The sequence below is a fragment of the Lepus europaeus genome, chromosome 1 (assembly GCF_033115175.1).
Source record: "Lepus europaeus isolate LE1 chromosome 1, mLepTim1.pri, whole genome shotgun sequence".
NCBI classification, from domain to species: Eukaryota; Metazoa; Chordata; class Mammalia; order Lagomorpha; family Leporidae; genus Lepus; species Lepus europaeus.
This window is the reverse complement of record NC_084827.1, coordinates 110,758,089-110,779,982: the sequence shown is the minus strand read 5'-3', so window position 1 is coordinate 110,779,982 and position 21,894 is coordinate 110,758,089. Positions and strand designations below refer to the sequence as shown.

At 43.8% G+C, this 21,894-nt stretch overlaps 1 protein-coding gene across 2 annotated transcripts in view; it reads left to right on the top strand.

The window, feature by feature from the left end:
• The window catches only part of STK39 (serine/threonine kinase 39), a 357,460-nt gene that overhangs the window by 322,812 nt on the left and 12,754 nt on the right, over positions 1-21,894 (top strand). The window contains exon 18 of one of the 2 annotated variants that reach the window (XM_062187579.1): positions 9,754-11,308. The exons of the other annotated variant lie outside the window; for it this stretch is intronic. Within the exon in view, the coding sequence (XP_062043563.1) occupies positions 9,754-9,828 (75 nt within the window). The 3' untranslated portion in view covers positions 9,829-11,308. Of the gene's footprint in view, positions 1-9,753; positions 11,309-21,894 lie in introns of those variants that run through there. 2 annotated transcript variants of the gene reach the window in all.

Genomic DNA, 21,894 nt, shown 5'->3' with positions numbered 1-21,894 from the left:
CTGTATAGAAACCTAACCACATAGACAGAATTCGGCTGAATTTAAAGCAACACCCACAGTAGAGTTTTCTTGAGGTGAAAGCCAAGTGGTTCTAACTTTTTTAAACAGAGGTTGATTGCTATAGACATGGGTTAGGTAATGGGGAGCCATTGTAGAACAGCTCACCACAGGCTAGGGAACAAAGACAACATTCCACCTCGACGTTTCGTATCACAGAGACAGAACTTTGTAGAGAAGGCATAGCCTGGTCATTTTACTGCACTAGTAGCTGTTTAAGCCTCGGCGCAGAGATACAGATTGCTGGGCATTCTGGGGTCATTGTGAAGTCAAGAGATGCTGGCCTTGCCTGGAGATGGAGAGACTTACAGAGCATCAACAGTGGCTGTCTTCCTGGAAGCTTTAGCAAACAGTATATTAAGGCCTAGAAAGAAACTGATTTTAGAAATTATAAATTAATCTTACCGAGGGCCAGTCAGAATGCCACAAGCAATTTAAGATATAGATGACCAGTGTTTTGCTGTGTACACCATATATTGATGATCTAACTGTTTTAATTTCTTGTGAAAATTAAATGGAAAATATGTGTCGCCAAACATGCTAAATGATTAGTTACAGGAAATGTGAGTCCGGTGCTAATGAACTTTCCGGGTTCTCCTGTGTAATTTCAGATAGCTAGCCTCTGTGGCAAAAGAAAGCATGAAGATTTTCACAGAAAGAATGTATCTGGAAAAACAATGTTTGTGTAGATAAGAAAAGGACATTTTCTTAGACATGCAGTGCTAGATTAACAAATTGCAAAATTTATCTTTAGGTCTGGGACTCCCCTGTCATCCCTGTTCTGTTTCGAACTGACCTACAGTTTTTGTAAACATATTTCATTTATATGAAAGTAGACTGATGAGAAAAGGCACCCCGTTTCACCTTTCAAGCAGATATAAATATCCCTCTATTCATTTTTTAATACCATCTCCAGAACACTTTGCTAATGTTGAATATGTAAACAGAGATAAGAGTGTAAGAATTTAGTGCTGGCTTATTCCCGTTGTCTCTAAATTTGCTTTCTTATAAACCTGGAGGAGTAGCCCTGGCCCTTTGCCACCCCTGGGGGTTTTGTGAAGAAACAGCAGCTGCATTATCTCTAGGTGAACACTGAGTCCTCCCTCATCTCCTACTCCGAGCAGTTTTTGTGCTTCCTGGAGTCTCTCTTGATTCCATCTTGTTCACCAGCATCTCTCGCACCCCAATAGAATCTTCTCATCTCCAGAAACTTTTTGCCAACAGTTTGCCTGTGTCCAGCTCTGTTTCCCACCCTGTACAGTAATCCTCCTGCAGTTCCAGAATACTCCACAGACTGTAGTGCTCTCCACCCCTGAGTATGGCTAACAGAGCCCTCCCTTGTCAGACCTCCCGCTAGATCAAGGGCTTTACTTCCTCTCTCCTCTCAGGTCTCTTTTTTTTTTTAATAATTTTTTTTATTTATTTATTTTGACAGGTAGAATTAGACAGTGAGAGAGAGACAGAGAGAAAGATCTTTCTTTTTCCATTGGTTCACCCCCCAAATGGCCGCTATGGCTGGTGCGTTGCGGCTGGCGCACTGCGCTGATCCGAAGCCAGGAGCTAGGTGCTTCCTCCTAGTCTCCCATGCGGGTGCAGGGCCCAAGCACTTGGGCCATCCTCCACTGCCTTCCTGGGCCACAGCAGAGAGCTGGCCTGGAAGAGGAGCAACTGGGACAGAATCCGGCGCCCTGACCGGGACTAGAACCCAGGGTGCCGGCGCTGCAGGTGGAGGATTAGCCATGGCACCGGCCCTCTCAGGTCTCTTTTACATCCTGGGATCCCAAGGCTCTGTGGGGTTAACCTGCCCAGGATCACACAGTGGAAACTGTAACTTCAACTCTGACCTCGGAGCCGTCTGTCAGCATCTGCCTCCTTCCATGGGCAGCCTCTGCAGCCTTATGGTTCCACAGCTTTTCTATCCCTTCGTGGGCTCATCCTTCTGGGCGACTGGATACGTTTTCATTGGCTGAGACTGAATCTCCTTTGCACCTTAAGCAGGTGGAATAATATTGGCTTGTCCGGCACAGGAGAGTCCCGGAAGCAAGTCCATACATGTTGTCCTCCCATCACAGCTGGACAGAACAGCAGTGGTGTGGTGTTCTCTGTAAATGGAGTCTGACAGCTTTCTCCCCTCCCCCAAAAGATACAGACACTAAAAACTAAAAGCAAGCCCCCAGAGTGACCAGCTATTTCTGTTCCCTAACTTTCCATTCATCCGTGGCTAAAACTGGGAGAGTTTTTTTGTTAACAGCTGCCAGCCACTTTGAGATCCACTTGACGGAGCTAAATTTGAACTGATTCATGGCTACATCTTCTGTAGGACACTAACATCCTCATAAAGCCATAGAGATTCAAGTGCATTTGCCGCCTTTTGTCAATTTGGTGATTTTATTGAAGAATAAAAAGATCAAAGCCTTTCAGCAGTGGTTTGTCCTCATAAGCTGCTGCTGAGCTGGTCCTTTTATCTCTGGGCTGTTTATCAGGATTTTAATCTCAGAGGTTTCATTGCTTTCCAAAGGGAGACTGTGAGGGGCCTGGAAATTGAAGAGTGGCAGCCCCTGCATTCCAAGCTCCTCACCCCCATTCCGAGCTTCTTTACCCTGCCCCGCACACTGCTCTCACTCTTGAGGCCCTGGGGCGTCTTAAAAACATGACGCCTGGGTGCCACGGCAGGTATCCAGGCTTAACTGCCCTCGGTACAGCCTGGGCTTCGGGAATTTTGGAAGCACTGCTTGGTGATCCGATCCCCGTGCTTAGATCGGAAGCATCCCACTTGTGAATGGCCCATTCCCTAATCTCTTTCCTCTCCCTTCACCCCACACCTCCCACCACCATTAGGAATACTGGGCTCACGTGTGAAAAAGGGTCAGTCCTTATCTCATGTATCTGCTGGTATAAGAAAAACAGTGCCCCCACAGAGCCAGGACTTTGGTTTTATCAAGAAGTGCATCTATGTTTTACTTTGTCCAATGAGATCTTTGGTTTTATTTGACAGCTAGGTATTAAGAGTGATTTCCAAGAGCAGGGAGATCAGATTTTGCTTCCCCTCTCCCTTTTTTTAAAGATTGATTGATTAATTTGGAAGGAAAAATTAGAGAAAGAAAGAGGAAGAGATAGATATCTTCTATCCACCGGTTCACTCCCCAGATGGCCACAATCACCAGAGCTGATCCAGTCCGAAGCCAGGAGCTTCTTCCGGATCTCCCACATAGGTGCCGGGGCCCAAGCACTGGGGCCGTCCTCACTGCTTTCCCAGGCACAGTACTGGGGAGCTAGATGGAGAGTGGAGCAGCTGGGACTCGTACCAATGCCGTATGGGATGCTGGCGCTGCAGGTGGCAGCTTTACCCACTACAGCACCACACTGGCCCTGTGATTTTGCTTCCCTTTTAACAAAGTAGTTCAGATATGGAGGGTGGAGGATATTTCAGCTTAAGCATTATGCGTTTTGCCTTTGATATATCAATACTCTGTTACTGCTGTTGTTGTAAGCCTTGAGACAGGCCTTTATAAGCCATTTTGAGTCATTTTTAAATTCGCTGCCTTGCAGTAAGCGAGTGCTGCTGCTTCCCACTTAGAGTTACTGGAGTGGCATTAGTAAAAATATGAAATAAGATACATTTAACTTGCCCCTGAAGGTAGAATACAAATTGTAAGTGCACGTAATTAACATCCAATCATAACACATTTACATGAGCTCTATAGATTTTTAGTTACTGGAGTTTAATAACACGATGTGCAGATTTCACAAGCATTCTGGCAGCTGATGCCTCAAGGGTCTTGTTTATAGAGAGGCGCTCAGCTGAGACACAGATGGAGCCTGCGTGGCGAGGGCAGCATTGGCCAAAGTGCAGGTGATGTGGAGACAGAACTGGGCAAATTCTACCTTAGTGTGTTTGCGTCCCCTCTCCTCAAGGGGGAGCACGACAAGGCAGCAGCCTTTGCCTTTCCACGTGTGGGCCCAGATGAGCTGTTTGATGAAAAGGTGAATGTCAGGGCTTCATCCAAGGCCAAGGAGTCCGGATCTTGTGTGTCCTGACAGGTCCTGCGGTGATTCCCATGCAGGCTGGTGTTTGAGAATCATGCCCTGAAGGGAATTTGGAGCTTCCCGCTTTGGGAAGCACAGGTGTAGCACCTTGGAACTACCCGAGGAGCTCAAAGAGGAAGAAACAAAAAACAGTGTGATCAAAAAAGCAATCAAATACATTTAATATGTTTTCTATAAATAGAAGCCCTCATAAAGAAATTAAATCTCAAAAATCCCTATTAGAGTTGAACACTTACTTTTTATTTAAGATTTATTTATTTATTAAGAGTTAAAGATCATTTTTCCACCTGCTGGTTTACTTCCCAGATGGTTGCAATGGCTGGAGGCTGGGCCAGGCCAAACTCAGGAGCCAGGAGCTTCATCCAGGTTGTGGCAGGGCCCCATTCACTTAGGCCATCTTCTGCTTTTTTCCCAGGCACATTAACAGGGAGCTGGATCAGAAGTGAGTGGAGTAGCTAGGTGTTGAACCAGCACCGCAGGTGGTGGCTTTACCCACCACACCACAACATCGGCCCTGAACGCTTACATATTGATTGGACAGAGAGTAATAAATTGTGAAACTGACAGGGAAAGATTAATTTGATGAGCTTTCTATACACAAAATGTCTCTTCCCCACATCTTCCCCAAGTCTGCTGATAAGGACATCCTCCTCCCAGGTGCCATAAGGATGCTTTCTACCTGGGAGTTTTCTACTTTGAGGAGGGTGCATGTCCTGTACCTGCTGCTATTTTTGTTTGTTTTTTAAGGATTTTTAGCTCAAATCAGCATGCCAGAGAGGCAGGTTTTGGGGTGTTGTGTTCTGAGATCCTTCATTTTGGAGCTTAGTTTACAAAGTGTGGATCTTGAACTGCTGAGGACCCCTTGTAGGGGATCCTGGATGTCAGAAGGTCTTCATTGTAATGCTGAGATACAGCTCATTTTTTTGACTGTTTGTGAAAGCCATGGTGAGTAAAACTGATGTCAGCACAAAGCAATGACATAGAATTCTGCTAGTAGTCGCCAAATTCCCCAGAGCCATCACACACCCAGTCACTCACCCAGCGCAAAAAAAGTAAAGCCGGTTTTCCTTAACATTTTTCCTAATGTGGCAGGAAACATTACTGATTTTATTAAATCTCAACATGAGGCCACTTAAGTTTAATATTCTGTGTGATGAAATGGGAATTACTTATTCATTATACGAAAGTAAAATGGCAGTATCCAAGGAAAGCACTCAAAAGAATTGCTGTGTCATAAGTGTGACTAGCCATTTTTGGGGGCCTTTTTTTCCCCAGGAAATACCACTTTTATTGTGTCTTAATTTTTGTTTTTTTAAAGATATTTTAAGGTTTTATTTATTTATTTATTTTGAAAGCGTTACAGAGAGAGAGAGGCAGAGAGAGAGATCTTCTGCTGGCTCACTTCCTAGATGGCCGCAGTAGCCAACACTGGGCCAGGACAAAGCCAAGAGCCAGGACTTCAGCTGTGTCTCTCGCATGGGGAACCTGGGCCTAAACACTTAGGCCAGCTTCCACTGCTTTTCTCAGGCCATTAGAAGGGAGCTGGGTCAGAAGTGGAGCAGCCAGGACTCAAACCAGTGTCCATACATGGGATGCCAGCATCACAGGCAGCGCTTAACCCACTGCACCACAGTGCCAGCTCCAGAAACACCACTTTTAGTGAGAAGAAGAACTGATAAATTGAGATAGTAAAGACATAGTAAAGACATGGCAGATTTTTTTTTAATAAACAAAATAAGGCTTACATGTAAGGGAAAACAATGACAGTATTTGTTGTCAATAATAAATAGGATTTTAGAAAAGCTATGAGTGCCAGTGTGAGCCTGATATTCCCCCGGGACTTAAAGTTTGTTCTCATTGGTGATGAGTAACATCGAAATGACTGGTTGACGTTGTATAATGAAATGCATATATCGTGTACTGAAATGATAATATTTAGAAGATCTGCTTAGCTTATTGATGCTTAAAGATGATGCATGGGTCAAAGATCCATTCAAAGTACAAGAAAGACCATTGTGTTTCATACCCTTTGTGTATGAAAAGTTCAGTGTTACAGTTTCAAATTCCACATTGTGAGTAGCCTTTAAAAAACTCTCTCTGTGTAACTCTGCCTTTCAAATAAATAAAATAAATCTTAAAGAACTCTCACTGGGGCATGTTTTGGTAACAAAGGGAATCCACAACTTTCTGCAAAGACTATTTAAGTACCCTTTTCTTTTCCAGCCACACATTTGCATGAGGCTGCATTTCTTCATGTACTTCAAGGAAAACAACATAAAGCAGTATATTGACATTAAAGAGGCTTGCAAAATGTAAAGCAGTGCCACCCCTATTTAGTCTTTTGGGAGGGGGCAGGCACAAGAGCTGTGGTTATTTTTCATGCAGACTGTTTTAGCAGATAATGAGTTTATTGTTGTTAAGCTTAAGAAGTTGGTAAATAAGTATTTTTAACCCGTTTTATTTTTTTTTTAATATTTATTTATTTGAAAGGCAAAGAGACAGAGGGGAAGAGATAAAGAGAGGGAGAGGCAGACAGAAAGAGAAAGATCTTCCATATTTTGGTTCACCAAGCCAAAGCTAGAGCAAAGAACTCCGTCCTGGACTTACACATAGATTGCCGGGTCCCAAGCACTTGGGCCATCTTCTGCTTTCCAAAGGCACAGGAGCAGGAAGCTTGGTTGGAGGTGGAGCAGTCAGGACTCAACCCTGTGTTCCAGTATGGCTTGGCAGCATTACAAGCAGCAGCTTAACCCACTGTGCCACGACACCAGCTCCTCCGTTGTAATTTTTTAAAAAGATTTATTTATTTTATTTGAAAGAGTTACAGAGAGAGAGAAGGTGTGGCAGAGAGAGAGAGGGAGAGGGAGAGGGAGATCTTTCATCTGCTGCTTCACTCCCCAATTGGCTGCAACTGCCAGAACAGCACCAATCTGAATCCAGGAGCCAGGAGCTTCTTCCAGGTCTCCCATGTGGGTGCAGGTGCCCAGAGTTGGGCCATCTTCCATTGCTTTACCAGGCCACAGGAGAGAGCTGGATCACAACTGGAGCAGCCGGGACTCGAACCCATGCCCACATGGGATGCCGGCACTGCAGGCGGTGGCTTTACCTGCTATGCCAAATCACTGGCCCCTGTAATTTTTTAAAGCAGTTCAATAGCTATAATGTATATAAAACATGTTTTATGTTTTCAAATATATTATTTAATATTTTGGCATTATTAAAATAATGTTTGAATTTTTTTAACTTCTTAGTTTTAATTTCTAAGGCAGTATAGTAAATATAAGAATTTCAGAGGCTCATGAGACCCAAAAATTTGACCACTGCTACTTCAAAGGCTTGGGTTCCTTTCCTCTGGATTTCTGAGTCACTGCAGGCTGAGAGAGGCCCAGAGTCAGGTTAGGAGGTAGTGGAGGAGGGAAGGCCAGGTGCCTTGAAGCAAACAGAGCCAAACAGCCTGGGTAGCAGAACTGCAGGAGGCTCTGGGAATGGTGGGTGGCCAAGGACCATGCAAAGGCTCCCTGTACATTATATCCAAAATAACCAGTGGTCCAGTCACTGCTCTCATTGTAAATTCTCATTTCCATTACTCTTCATAAGAAGGGATTTCATATGTCAGTGTACCTTTGTAGGGTGTGCTGCTTTCATTTCCAGTCATTGTAGCTTCCTGGTACTCCCTTGCCAACTTTGAGATGCAGCCCGGAAGTATGTTGCTCAGGCCTTTTTGGCACCGTGAGCAGCAGTGGCTTGTCCTTGAATGTTCCTCATCCAAGGTCTCCGCCACCACGCCTTGGGTGGAGTATATGGTGCTGTTAGCAGGAGCCACCCAGGAGAGGAGGGGAGACTAGGGAGGTAGATAAGGAAACCATGATCATTGTAAGGGAGATGAGAATTAGGCCATCAAGTGGCAAACACTGCTGGAAGACACCGCAGCTGAAATGCCTTCTGTGCCTGGGCCACTTTGTTCGAAGTGATAAGGAGGGAGCATCTCTGCTCGAAGCGCCCCCGGCAACACAAACAGCAAGAATTGTGAGGAGCATCTTAGCTGCCGAGTGACACTAGAAATACCATTACACAGGCTGAAAGTAAAGTCTTTTCTTTAAATGCTGACAAATGTCCCTACCCTGTAGCTAATGACTCTTATATAAACATAGCTGCTTACACTGAACTTTCTTTAAAAGACAATTATTTTTAAAATATTCAAGGTAATGTTCCAGTTGCCTATTTAATTGAAAATGTTGGAGCTGACAAAGCTGGTTTTATGTACTCTTTTTTGAACATTGTAAATAGAAGCAGTGCTAAGCAGGTTAATTGTGATAATTGGAAAGGATCATTTTTCATGGGGAACTGATTGTTTTGACAATAAAATTTAGCAGGAATTAGATCCAGTAAAGGTTTGTATGGTCCTTTGGTAATTAATTGTGCATTCCCAGTCACTCATCAAACCTTTTTGCCCCATTTATGGTACATACATAAAGTCCAACTCTGAGAAATACACGCTACAGGATAAAGAGTGAATTTAGAATGGCCATGTGGGTGCTGTGTGTGTGTGTGTGTGCAAATGCGCACAAGGAAGAAGGAGGAAGAAAGAGTCCAGGTAACACAGAAAATAAGAATGGATTAGGACCATAGCGCGGTCTGAGGGGCAATGGCTTCTTACTTCTAGTTCCTTCTGATTTAAAAAAAAAAAAAAAAAAAAATTCTAAATGTATTGGAAAACCAGAGAAAGGCAGATCTTCCATCCACTGGCTCACTCCCAAATGGGTTCTTCAGCCAGAGTTGGGCCAGGCAGAAGCCCAGAACCAGGAACTCCATCCAGGTCTCTCCTGTGGGTACAAGCCATCACCTGCCACCTCCCACGTTAGAGGAAGCTGCAGTGGAGCCAGGACTGGAATCCAGGCACTTTCCCATGGAATTCAGGTATCCCAAGCAACAGCTCAGCCTCTGCGCCAAACCCCCTTCTAATTCTGAAGTATAAAAATAATGAAGTTTTGTCACACTGTAATTTTGGCCAATTTGAGGCAATTAATATGTCCGAAAATGTTACAACCAGATTTTTGTTATGGGAAAGAATTCTGTTGTGTTCCCTTTCCTTGTAAAACATACTCGCTGGCATGTAAATAGCAGCTGTCTTAAGTGAGCCATCCCGATACAGGCTAACCACCAATGCTTTGTTTGTTTTGATTCTCTTCCCAATTCTACAGAGATGTTGTTGGTAAAAAGTAAATTACCCCTGGGTGACCTATTAGGTCGGTTCTGCTTGTTTTCACAATATTCCTTTTAAAATTAGTACTAACAGGATCTAATTAGAAAGTGCATTTAAAATAAGTTTATTGAGTTGTTGAAAAATGTTTATGTGCTTTCTTGGAAGTTCTAGGTTTCCCAGGCAGCTCCAGAGCTGCCAGCCGAGGGGGCAGGCGGGTGTGTGTTTAGAATGGCAAACAAATCCCTCCCCACCCTGGCCTGTGTGCTCTGACGTCACTGGGCAGCGAGGAGTCATTCCAGTGTGTGAGTCTTGAAGTCTCTTCAGGAGGAAGACCACCCATGGTCTTGTGCAAGCCGTGCCTTTGCCTGGATGTGCCATTACACAACAAGACTTTAACCACAGAGCAGTGAGAACCCAGCACTGAAGCCTTCTCTTTCCCTTTCCAGGCTTCCGGCTGTGACGGGTCGGAGATTCCTGATGAAGTGAAGCTGATTGGCTTTGCTCAGTTGAGCGTGAGCTGATGTTTGTCCTTTGCCGTCACCCTGCTCTGTCATGCCCCCCCCAACCCCACCTCTCCCTGTCCACTCCCTCCCACCCCTCACCCCCAGTCCCCGGCAAAATCAGAAGATTGTGAAGAGGCTGGCTTCGACGACATGGGATAAAATAAGTTTTTTTTTCAAACCTACAACACTCTTGAGTTCTGCTTTATTCTCTAGCAATCCACAGTATGAGAACAAGCAAATGCCACAGCTGCACGATTGTTGCTGATTTTTTTCCAAAAGCTATTAAACAAACAATTCTCAGCAGTCAATCTGGATATCCCTTAAGTGAAAAGAATCCGAATACACTCAGGTGGTCCTATTTATTGGTGACAAATGGGATTTTCTATCAGAAGCCTATTCTTTCATCGTTGTTAAGTTCTGTTATAATACCTTAATTGTACATCTGACAGTACTGCCTCTTTTATGTTGTATTTAGAAATTAATATACTTATAAAATTAAGATTTATTAGCCAAACTTGAATTCTAGTTTTAAAACTGACTGTGAATTTTATTTTTCATATATTTATGCATTACACACCTTAGCTATAAGGAAAACAAAGTTTTGATTATATGCTTCTTGCAGTTAATCTCTTGTTATTTAAACAAAAAGTTTCAGGTCTATCTTCGGAGTATTTGTAACTTCTAATTTTTGAAATGACTGAATTAAGAACTTGGATGCTTATTTCTCTTTGGTTTGTTTACCTAAAACACCAATCCACAATTCTGATTGTCTCCTGGGAGAGGGAGGTGCCTTGCAAACTTTCATATTAAAGAATGTGCCTGAGGCTGCTGTACTTTGAAATAGTCTCAGATCTAAAATTTCCTCCACATACGATGGCATATGTAAGGTTTGCTTTATTGGAACTGTGTAGGACGCTATATAAAATGTTGCCATTCTGTTAGATTGCTAACTATATACCCACCTCTGATTTGGCTCTCCTTAAGCGATAGGATTTGTTATTCTAAAGGTGATAAACTTGAAAATATCAGAATCTGAGTTTTACTTGAAATTCTGCAGAATATCCAGATGGAGTGAAAGTAATGGAAAGGGTTTTGTGCAATGACTAAAAGGTAAAATGTTGTTCAGTTTCAAGAATAAAATACTTTCAACCCAAGTAGCCTTCTGCTTGACTATGTAACCCTTAGGATTTTCAAAGTTGGAATCTAGGCTTTCAGGGAGGTGGGCTCCCGGGACGGTACCATTGCTCTTTCCTGGCTAACCCTAGATACGGCAGCTCTTTAATGTACTTTAAAAAGCAAATATATATTACTAAGGAAAAAAGTTATTTATAATTGCCTTGTCATAACTGTTAAGGTGTTCTAGAGCCATTTGCATACAATTTAATGTAATTCCATTCCATTCTGTTGTTTACACAAAGATGACTCAAAGATGACTGCAAAGGTAAAAGGACAATAAAAATGTATTGCACAAGGAAACAGTCCTAGTGTTTCATTCCCTCCTTAGGTATCATCTGCATTGTTGCAATAATACTTGGCACTTTCACAAAGCGCTTTCACAAGAGAACTCACGATTGAAACGTGCCCTAGAAGAAGAATAGGGCATCTCTCCAATCAGAGAATCAAGTCCGACAAGTGCCTTGAATTGGCTTGACAGGAGAAGGAAGGCAAACGTACCCACCCTGTGACGACAGATTGAGTTAAAACCACAGGGCTGCCAGAGATCAAGGAGGAACACTTCTTTCCACTGCTCCGTTCATTTTAGGGCTGTGGGTGCTGTAGCTCAGGGAGGCTGGGTGTCCGGGGCCCTCTGTAGAGTCCCTTGCAGAGCTGAACCCCTTGTCCTTGTTTACCTGACAGAGCACATTCTTCAAACTCCTCTGCACAACTTGTGAGGTTCGTTTTTGTTTGTTTGTTTTATTGGTAAGACAAAGCCCCTGATGTTCTACTTAGAAAGAAATACACATGAATAATTTGAGAACTTTGCAACATGATAATAAATATTATTCAATATGTATTCAATTTCCACTCTTATTCCCATTCCTAATAGCATTTGAGGCAACTTGCAGAAAAAAATGATTTTAAAGTATATAAATTAAGAGACAATAAGAATCAGTTTGTAAGATGAATGTAAAGTTAATATTCACAAAAACTCACCATCAGGGCCCCACATAATTGCTAGAGGAATACACAAAATTTGGATGGAGTATTCTTCCCACCATACTACTTTACTATGCAACTACACAAGCAATCTATAGATTCAACATAAGCCTTATCAAAATTACGGTTTTCACAGAAATAGAAAAAAAATCAACCTAAAACTTGTATAGAACTACAAAAGATCTTGAACAGTTAATACAATTTTGAGCAAGAATGAGGCATCATACTCCTGATCTCAGATTACAAACCTGTAGTTATCAAAACAGCATGATGGGGCCGATGCTGTGTTGTAGCAGGTGGAGCTGCCACCTGCAGTACTGGCATCCATGGGCGCTGGTTCGAGTCCCGGCTGCTCCACTTCTGATCCAGCTCTCTGCTATGGCCTGGGAAAGCAGTAGAAGATGGCTCAAGTCCTTGGGCCCCTGCACCAGTGTAGGAGACCTGGAGGAAGCTCCTGGCTCCTGGCTTTGGATTGGCACAGCTCCAGCCATTGTGGCCAGTTGAGGAGTGAGCCAGCAGATGGAAGACCTCCCTCTCTCTCTCTTTCTCTCTCTCTCTCTGCCTCTCTCTGTGTAACTCTGACTTCCAAATAAATAAATCTTTTTTTTAAAAAAAATGACTCTGGCATAAAAATAGACACACCAATGAAATAAAATAGTCCCAAAATAAACCCACATAAGAATGACCAATTTTTTTATAAGAGCACCAAAAATGCACAAGGAAATGGTAGCCCTTTCAATTAATGGTGTTGGGAAAACTGGATACCTTCGTGTAGAAGAATGAAATTGGACATTGCCCTCTACCTCACACACACAAAAACAAAATAGACTAAAGACTTTAATATATAGTTTTATGTCTTACATTGAATTACAATAAATATATATACATATAAAATATATATATATAAGAGCGCCTTGGTATTGGACTTGGCATTGGTATTTTGGAAATGATTCCAAAAGCACATGCACCAAAAGTAAAAGTAAAACTTGCTATTGTATCAAACTAAAAAGTTGCCACACAGGGGCCATCGTCACGGTGTATCAGGTAAAGCTGCTGCCTGCGATGCCAGCAGCTGGCTCGTGTCCAGACTCCTCCACTTCCAATCCAACTCCTTGCTAATGGCTTAGGAAAAACCACAGAAGATGGTGCAAGTGTTTGGGCCCCTGCAACCCACTATACGGGATGAAGCTCCTGACTTTGGACTGGCCCAGCCCTAGCTGTTGCGACATCTAGGGAGTGAAGCAGCAGATGGAAGATAGTCTCACTTTCAAATAAGTAAACAATTCTTTTAAAAAACGTTGTCGGGGCTGGCACTGTGGGTTAGTGGGATAAAGCCTCTACCTGTGGTGCTGGCATCCCATATGGGTGCTGGTTTGGGTCCTTGCTGCTCCTCTTCTGGTCCGGCTCTCTGCTAAGGCCTGGGAAAGTAGTAAAAAATGACCCCAGTGCTTGGACCCCTACACCCACATGAGAGACCCGGAGGAAGTTCCTGGTTTCTGGCTTTGGATTGGCCCAGCTCCAACCACTGCAGCTGTTTGGGGAGTGAACCAGTAGATGGAAGACTCTCTTTCTCTCCCTTTCCCTGTCTATAATTCTACCTCTCAAAATAAATAAATAAAATTTTTAAAAAATTAAAAAAAAAACTAGGGAAACTGAAAAGGCAAACCATGGATTGGGAGAAAAAAACAGACATTTGAAAACCATGAATCTGATAATGAGTTAATATTCAAAATACGTAAAATCAGAATCTCATAAAACTCAATAGCAAAAAAAAAATTTGACAAAGGACTTCAATAGACATTTTTTCCAAGGATGGCATGCAAATAACCAATAGTATGTGAAAAGATGATATCAGGTAAATGCAAATAAAAATCACAATGAGAAGTCAGCGTATACCTGCTAGGGTGGCTATTATGAAAATGTAAGTGAGGCCGGCACTGTGGCACAGCGGGTTAAAGCCCTGGCCTGAAGTGCCAGCATCCCATATGGATGCCAGTTCAAGACGTGGCTGCTCCACTTCCTATCCAGCTCTGCTGTGGCCTGGGAGGGCAGTAGAAGATGGCCCAAGTCCTTGGGCCCCTGCACCCACATGGGAGACCCAGAAGAAGTTCCTAACCCCAGGCTTCAGATCGGTGCAGCTTCAGCCGTTGCAGCCAATTGGGGAGTGAACCAGCGGATGGAAGACCTCTCTCTGTCTCTCTCTCTCTCTCTCTCTCTCTGCCTCTCCTTCTCTGTGTAACTCTGACTTTCAGATAAATAAATAAATATGAAAAAAAGAAAAAGAAAAAAGAAAGGCCGGTGCCGTGGCTTAACAGGCTAATCCTCCGCCTTGCGGCAGCGGCACACCAGGTTCTAGTCCCGGTTGGGGCGCCAGATTCTATCCCAGTTGCCCCTCTTCCAGACCAGCTCTCTGCTATGGCCCGGGAGTGCAGTGGAGGATGGCCCAAGTCCTTGGGCCCTGCACCTGCACGGGAGACCAGGAGAAGCACCTGGCTCCTGCCTTTGAATCAGCGTGATGCGCCGGCCGCAGTGTGCCGGCCGCAGCGGCCATTGGAGGGTGAACCAATGGCAAAAAGGAAGACCTTTCTCTCTGTCTCTCTCTCTCTCACTATCCACTCTGCCTGTTGAAAAAACAAAAAAGAAAAGAAAAAGGTAAGGATGTAGAGAAAGGGGAACTTTATATGCTGTTGATCGGAATGTAAACTAGTATGACCATTATGGAACACTATATGGAGATTCCTCAAAAATTAAAGATAGAACTGTAACATGATCCAGCAGTTCCATGAAATCAATATCAAAGAGATACTGTACTCCCATGTACTTTGCAGTGTAATTCACAATAGCCAAGTTGTGAAAACATGCTAAGTATCCCTTAGCTGATGAATAGATAAAGAAATTATTAGATGCACAATAGTATACTATATAGCCTATGGAAGGAAGAAAACCACGCTATCTGTAATGACATGGATGAGCTTGGAGGACATTATGCTGAGTGAAATAAGCCAAACATGCTGCATGATTTTGTCTGGAATCCAAAAGTCAAACTCCTAGAAGCAGAGAGGAGAATGATAAGCACCAAAGGCAGGGAGTACAGGAGAAATAAGATGTTTGTCAAGGGGTACAAAGTTTCAGGTAGGATTATTATGTGCAGCATAGTGACTATGGTAACATATACTTGAGATTTGCTAAGTTTGTGTTCTCACACAAAAATATGGCAGCAATGTGAAAAGATGGATAGATTGTTCAGCTTGACTATAGCAATCAGATCATTATGTATGAGGACAAGTCAAAAAGTTCATGAAATAGGATTAAAAGATAAGTTTATTTTGGCACAAAAAAATTTAATGGATGCATAATTTTTTGAAATGCATACTTTCTTTTTTTTAAAGATGTTTTTATTTATTTGAATTACAGAGAGGGAGAGAGAGAAAGATCTCCCATCCACTGGTTCACTCTCCAAATGGCTACCAAGCCTGAGGCTGGGGCCAGACTAAAGCCAGGATCTAGGAGCCTCTTTGGGGTCTACTATGTGGGTGCAGGGACCTAAGAATCTTGGCCATCTTTCTTTTTCTTTCCCAGGCCATTAGCAAGGAGCTGGATCAGAAGTAAAGCAGCTGGGACTTGAACCAGCGCCCATATGGGATGCCGACATCACAGGTGTTGGCTCCGTCCGCTACGTCTACAGAGTGTTGCGCCCTACTAGATAGACTTTATTGAAAGTTTGCTCTGAGCTGAGCATTAAACCCAAATTTCTCCCCCATACCCTGCTTAAGCCTCACAACAACTTCAGGAAATGGGTTTCATTTTCTGCCTTTGAGAGGTGAGGAAACAAATGGACAGGCTCTTCAGTAAATCTCCCAAGTTTAGCAGCTAGTAGGTGGTGGAGGGGATTTGAACCTAAGTCTGACTCCAAAGCATTTCTGCTACACCACACTGCCTTACTCCAAGGTCAAATCCAGGCTTTGTGGAGCCTGAAGTTTATGCAATTTGGGGTAGGTATTTTTCAAGTTTGGGGTAGAAAATTACTACAATTTTGGGTAGAAAATTTTAACTCCAAGTTTTGGGTAGAAAATTAGGTCCAGAGTCTGGAAGGAAGGGGTGCTGAGGATTCTTCATGGTGACCCTGCCTCTGTGCCATAAATTCTGCCCTTGATTTTCATTTAATGATTTGTGGCTAACATTCAGGTTTATTAGACCTTCTTGTGATATGGCTCCCAAATCCAAGGAGCTAAATAATAAAGAATCAGACATAGTTGTATGAGAAGGAGCAGTTTCTATCTGCATCATTGTTTCAAATAGGCTTTTAAAGAACAGCTAATTTAAATACAAGGGTAAACTAGTTATGTTCTGTGGCAAGCATATGGAAAACCAAAAAGTGCCCTGTGCTGAAACTTTCCTGCTGACTATGTGACCTCACTCCAGTTTCATTTCTCTTCACTAAGCCTCAGTGTACTCATTTTCAGATTTAAGGGCATTAATTAGTTGATCATTAACTTCCTTTCCAACAGGAACAGTCTAGGGGCCTAATTGAGTAGAGCAATGAACGAAGAGGTGGCTGCTTCACTGAACTGGCCCAGCCACTCAGCTGGAACAGTTGGGCTTTTGAGTTAGGTTTTAGAAATCCAGCCGTCTAATTAGGATGTTTTGTTTTTACCAAAGATTAGAACGGGGAGAGACTGGCCCATCCTAATGGAAGTTTTAAGAAAGATGTAGGGAAATAGCTCCTTAACAGAGTTCTAATGCATTCTGCTTCCCCCACCCCCACACTTCCTGGAGCTGAGTGGGATGAGAGGGAAGGAGAGAGCGTTGGCATCACTGCTCTGGTTCCAGGCAAGCCTAGGCACAAGGCTTTCCCTCAGCCTCCAAGCTGCCTGTGCGGATATTATCGGTGACTGTCAGTTCGGCTTGGGGCTTTCCTCTTTTTTGGGGTGTGGCCAAGGCCGTGAGTTGCTATGAATGGCTAGATGGTGGGCAGCTGATGCTTGAGGGAGGGAGGTAAGGAAGAACACACCTGACAAATGATCCCACCCACTTATCCTGCCACGTGTGGGCAAAGCAATGTCAGCAACATCACTGACGCTTAGGATCAATGCCAGAACCCAAATCCTGAAAAATGCAGTATTTCTGGTATTTCTGGCATTTTCATTTTGAGAATAGTTTATAATAATCAACTGACTGAAATTATTAAATTATTAACTAAAAGTATTAAATTATTAACATTACTAAAATTAGTGACAAAAGTGCCTATTATGTTACAGGTGCTTTTCATATATTTTATATATTTTGTGCTTATTATAATTATGCAAGGGAGATTTGTCTATGTTCAAATTACAGATAGGGGCTGGCGCTGTGGTGCAGTGGGTTAATGCCCTGGCCTGAAGCGCCAGCATCCCATATGAGTGCCGGTTCTAGTCCTGGCTGCTCCTCTTCCGATCCAGCTCTCTGCTATGACCTGGGAAAGCAGTGGAAGATGGCCTAAGTCCTTGGGCCCCTACACCCACGTGGGAGACCTGGAAGAAGCTCCTGGCTCCTGGCTTCAGATAGGCACAGCTCCGCCCGTTGAGGCCATCTGGGGAGTGAACCATCGGATGGAGGACCTCTCTCTCTCTCTCTGACTCTTCTCTGTGTAACTCAGACTTTCAAATAAATAAATAAATCTTTAAAAAAAAATTACAGATAAAGGAAATGAACTTCAGAGAGGTTAGACAACTTATCAAGTCACAGAACTAGTAAACAGCAGTACCAGAATCTGGATTTACATGTGTCTGCCTACCATGCCGCATTGCCTGCTAATTAAATCCTCATTTTTCCCTTCGTTATTATGTTATTAGCTTGCCTTTCAACTCACCGATAGAGTGTAATATTCTTATGGGAGTTGTTTCAAATGAAGCTTGGAAAATGTTAAATGATTTGGTATAGACCTTTACTCAACATTTACTGGAAAATCCAATAATATAACTGGCAAAAAAAAAAAAAAAAGAAAGAAAGAAAAAGAAAACTCCACTGGGAGAAGTATATTGTTGGAAACCAATGATTGCAGTCAAACTAGCAAAAAATCCAGGCTATAAAAATTGCAAATTGTAGTTGCAGGCGGATTGAGACAAGGACAGTCTGGCAGGCTAGTACCATTTTCAGCTGTTCCTCTGTGTTGGCAGCCTTTCAAAGCCACAACAACTACTAAATGCATTAGGAGAAGGAAGACTGTGATAGCACCACAGTCAGCTCTGCAAAATGAATCGAGGAGTGATTGACAGATAAGTAGACTTTAAGTCGCAAATTGCTGAAAAGATGAGCCAGGAGCTGTGAAACAGAGAATGATACTCTACTGTAGATTAAAAGAGAAGGGGATTGACTCGTCCATCACTACGTAATCTTAGAAGAGATCAGGCCATTTTTCTTGGACTTCTTGGTACTAGCATGGTATGTAGAATGAAGTTGAACTTCTCCTTGTAGCATGACCTGGATACTCCTTACTACCTGCTGTGATTAAATCCCATGATGATAGGTTGATGGCAGTGAAAGGGTGGAAATTAATTTAATTATGGTATCTTGCAGGTGGATTTTCTGATAGTGAGATTTTGAAAGAGCAAAACATGTAGGTTGCAGTTCGGGTATTATTTGTGGCTTTTCATCACTTGTACGGTGAGAATCAGGAGCAAAAAGGAGCAGAGCAGAATTTTTTGGAAAACTCACCGCCTGGCCAGAAGAGAAAAGAAAAGGCAAGTTTGAGACAGGAGAGTGGGTGGAAGAACCGCTAGCTACAGAGTTTGGTGCAGGTAAAAGGAAAACCCAAGAGGCTAGTGAGAGCTGTCCTGCAGGGTTGAAACTCCAGTATGGAATCCCTAGTGGATTGTTGCCTGGTGAATATGCAGCAGAGACCCTGTAGAGAAAGAGGGATCCTGAGGCAGGGTTAAAGAAGAAGACTGGACTTCGGGCAAATTCTGGGAAAATTCCACTCCTCCAGGGAAAAGCAAAATATAAGAAAACACAATTTTGAACAGAATACAGGGAGGAAGAGGAGTGATGCGGCACCTAAGATAAGCATATGGGGCATGGGAAGATATTAACCACCTACCCACCCTTCCTGCAGGTACACTGAGTTGAGGGGGATCCAGTTACTGATCCATTTTGCACTCGGGAACAGAGGCAGAGGAGCCCATCCAAATACACCCCCTAGTGCATGCGTTGGACGAGGGGCCAGTAGGTCACAAAAAAGAGAAGAGGGAGAAAGAGTAACACGAAAGAGACCAGCCCCACAGAGGCAACAGATTCCCTGCTCTGGGGTCCCTCTCCCACAAGAGGGAGCTTCTGTTGCTTATTGCAAGTGATCTCGCATTTGCACTCTCTTTCGGACTGTTCTCTGTATTTCCATACTGAGTAACACATCTGCAGGACAGGGGAAGCAGCTCGCCACAAACAGAATACAACAATCCCAGGAAGATAGAAGTATTGGCACCATGGGACACGTGCTGAGCAAAGCTGCAAGCAATGTGTTGGGGGGTCTTAAGCCTGAGGCTGACCCCTGACCAGCAGGGGACAGTACAGACACTCCCCGACAAGGCGAATGGGAGAGGTAAGGTCGATGAGTCAGACACACCACAAACACCTGTGAGTTCTGTCAAGGCAGGAACTACTTTATTGGGGAAGTGCACAGGCTTAAAAGGCTTACAAAAGCCACGCGCAGTAGGGGAGCCAATCAGCGAAAAGGTCATGCAGGCGTGGGTGGAGCACGCACAGGGGCATCTTAAGCAAAGTATAGGGATCACGCACTGTTCACGTGTCTGGAACTAAAGCGGACCTATCCCTGCCGGTGGTCTGATCTCACGTAGCTTAACCGCAGCAGCCGCAGACTCGCCCCTCGAACATCCGCCAGGCGCCATATTGTAATGGAGGTTTTAGGCGATGCCCAACACAATGTGCTGGGAAAGCCTGGGAAAGCCTGGGAAAGCCACGGAAGTCAGTGTGCAGCCCTGGAGAAAAGCCATGTGGTAGGAAGCAACAGAGTCATGGAGAAATGGAGGCCTCAACCTAGATTTCAAAGGATGTACTGAACAACATGGGGCCCAGACAGAGCCCTGCTACAGGAGCAAAGCAACGAGAGTGATGCCAAGTGGAAATGGGGGTTTGGCACTGCTAAAGATCTCCACCGGGGCACTGCCCTATGGGGCTGCCAGGACTCCAACCTCTGTGAACTGAAGGATGAGCTGTGAACAACAAAACCATAGGGATGAGGCTGCCCAAGCTCGGTGGAGCTCATCCACCACCACAGACTTCCCCAGATCGGTCATGGAGCTTTTGGAGTTCAGGCTCACCCTGTTAGGTTTCTGTTTGATTTCATCCACTTAACGCTTTCCATTTTCTTTCTTTCTTTCTTTCTTTCTTTCTTTCTTTCTTTCTTTCTTTCTTTCTTTCTTTCTTTCTTTCTTTCTTTCTTTCTTTTTCAGGCAGAGTTAGTGAGAGAGAGAGAGGTCTTCCTTTTTCCGTTGGTTCACCCCCCCCAAATGGCTGCTACAGCTGGCGCTGCGTCGATCCAAAGCCAGGAGCCAGGTGCTTCTCCTGGTCTCCCATGCAGGTGCAGGGCCCAAGCACTTGGGCCATCCTCCACTGCCTTCCCCAGGCCACAGCAGAGAGCTGGACTGGAAGAGGAGCAACCAGGACAGAATCCGGCACCCCAACCGGGACTGGAACCTGGGGTGCCGGCACCGCAGGCAGAGGATTAGCCTAGTGAGCCGCGACGCTGGCCTCTGTTTTCTTTTCTCCTTCTTTTTGCAATGGAAGTATATATTCTGTGTCCATCCTACCATTGTATTTTGGAAGTATACAACTTGAGATTGTATAGGCTCATAGCTGGAGTTTGTTGATTCTCAGATGAGACTTTGGACATTTGAATTAATGTTGGAGTGAGTTAAGACTTTGGACTATTAGGGATGGCATGATCGTGTGTTGTTTGTGAGAAGGAGTTTCAGGGAGCCACAAGTGGAATGCTATTTGAATATATATGGCTCCTGAATTCACACAGATGGTTTAATCCCAAGGTTATGAGTTAATGGTGCCAAGACGGTAGACACTTAATCTAATTGTGGTGTCTTGGAGGTGGGCCTAGCAGAAGATCCTTGGGTCATTGAGAGCATGCTCTCAGAAGAAGTTCTCATTGAGGGTTGGTTATAAAATCTGAGTTGTGCGCATCTACTCTCTCTGCTTCCTGTCTTGCCATGTCAACTTTCTTCACATGTGCTCCACCAGTGCTGGCCTCTGGCCTCACCAGGTAGACAAATTAAGGAGACATTTCTGACCTTAGACTCTGAACTGCCTAAAGCATGAGCCAAGTAACCCTCCTTTCTTCATAAGTAGCTTTCTAGGTGTAGAGATGGATATGATTAATACATTACCGCAGGGATCACCTTTGAGTCCAAATCCTTTCTATCCCTCATGTTATATAGCTCTTTGCCTTGTATTAGGAATATTAGGAACCTGGGTTTTTTTTTAAGATTTATTTTATTTATTTGAAAAGCAGAGTTACAGAGAAAGAGAGGGAGAGAGAAGGAAAAGGAGAAAGGGAGAGTGAGAGAGGGAGAGAGGAAGAAGAGAGAGAGAGAATCTTCCATCCACTTGTTCACTCCCCAGATGGTCGTTACAGTTGGGACTGGGCCAAGCCAAATCAAGATCCAGGAGCTTCTTCCTGGCCTCCCATGTGGGTACAGGAGCCCAAGCACTTGGAATGTCTTCTGCAGCTTCCCCAGAGTATTAGCAGGGAGCTGGATCAGAAGTGAAGCAGCCAGGACTTGAACCAGTGCCCAAATGGAAAGCGAGCACTGCCAGCAACTGATTAATCCACTATGCCACAATTCCAGAACATGTTTTTTTTTTGCAAAGATTTATTTATTTATTTGAAAGTTAGAGTTACACAGAGAGAGGAGAGTCAGAGAG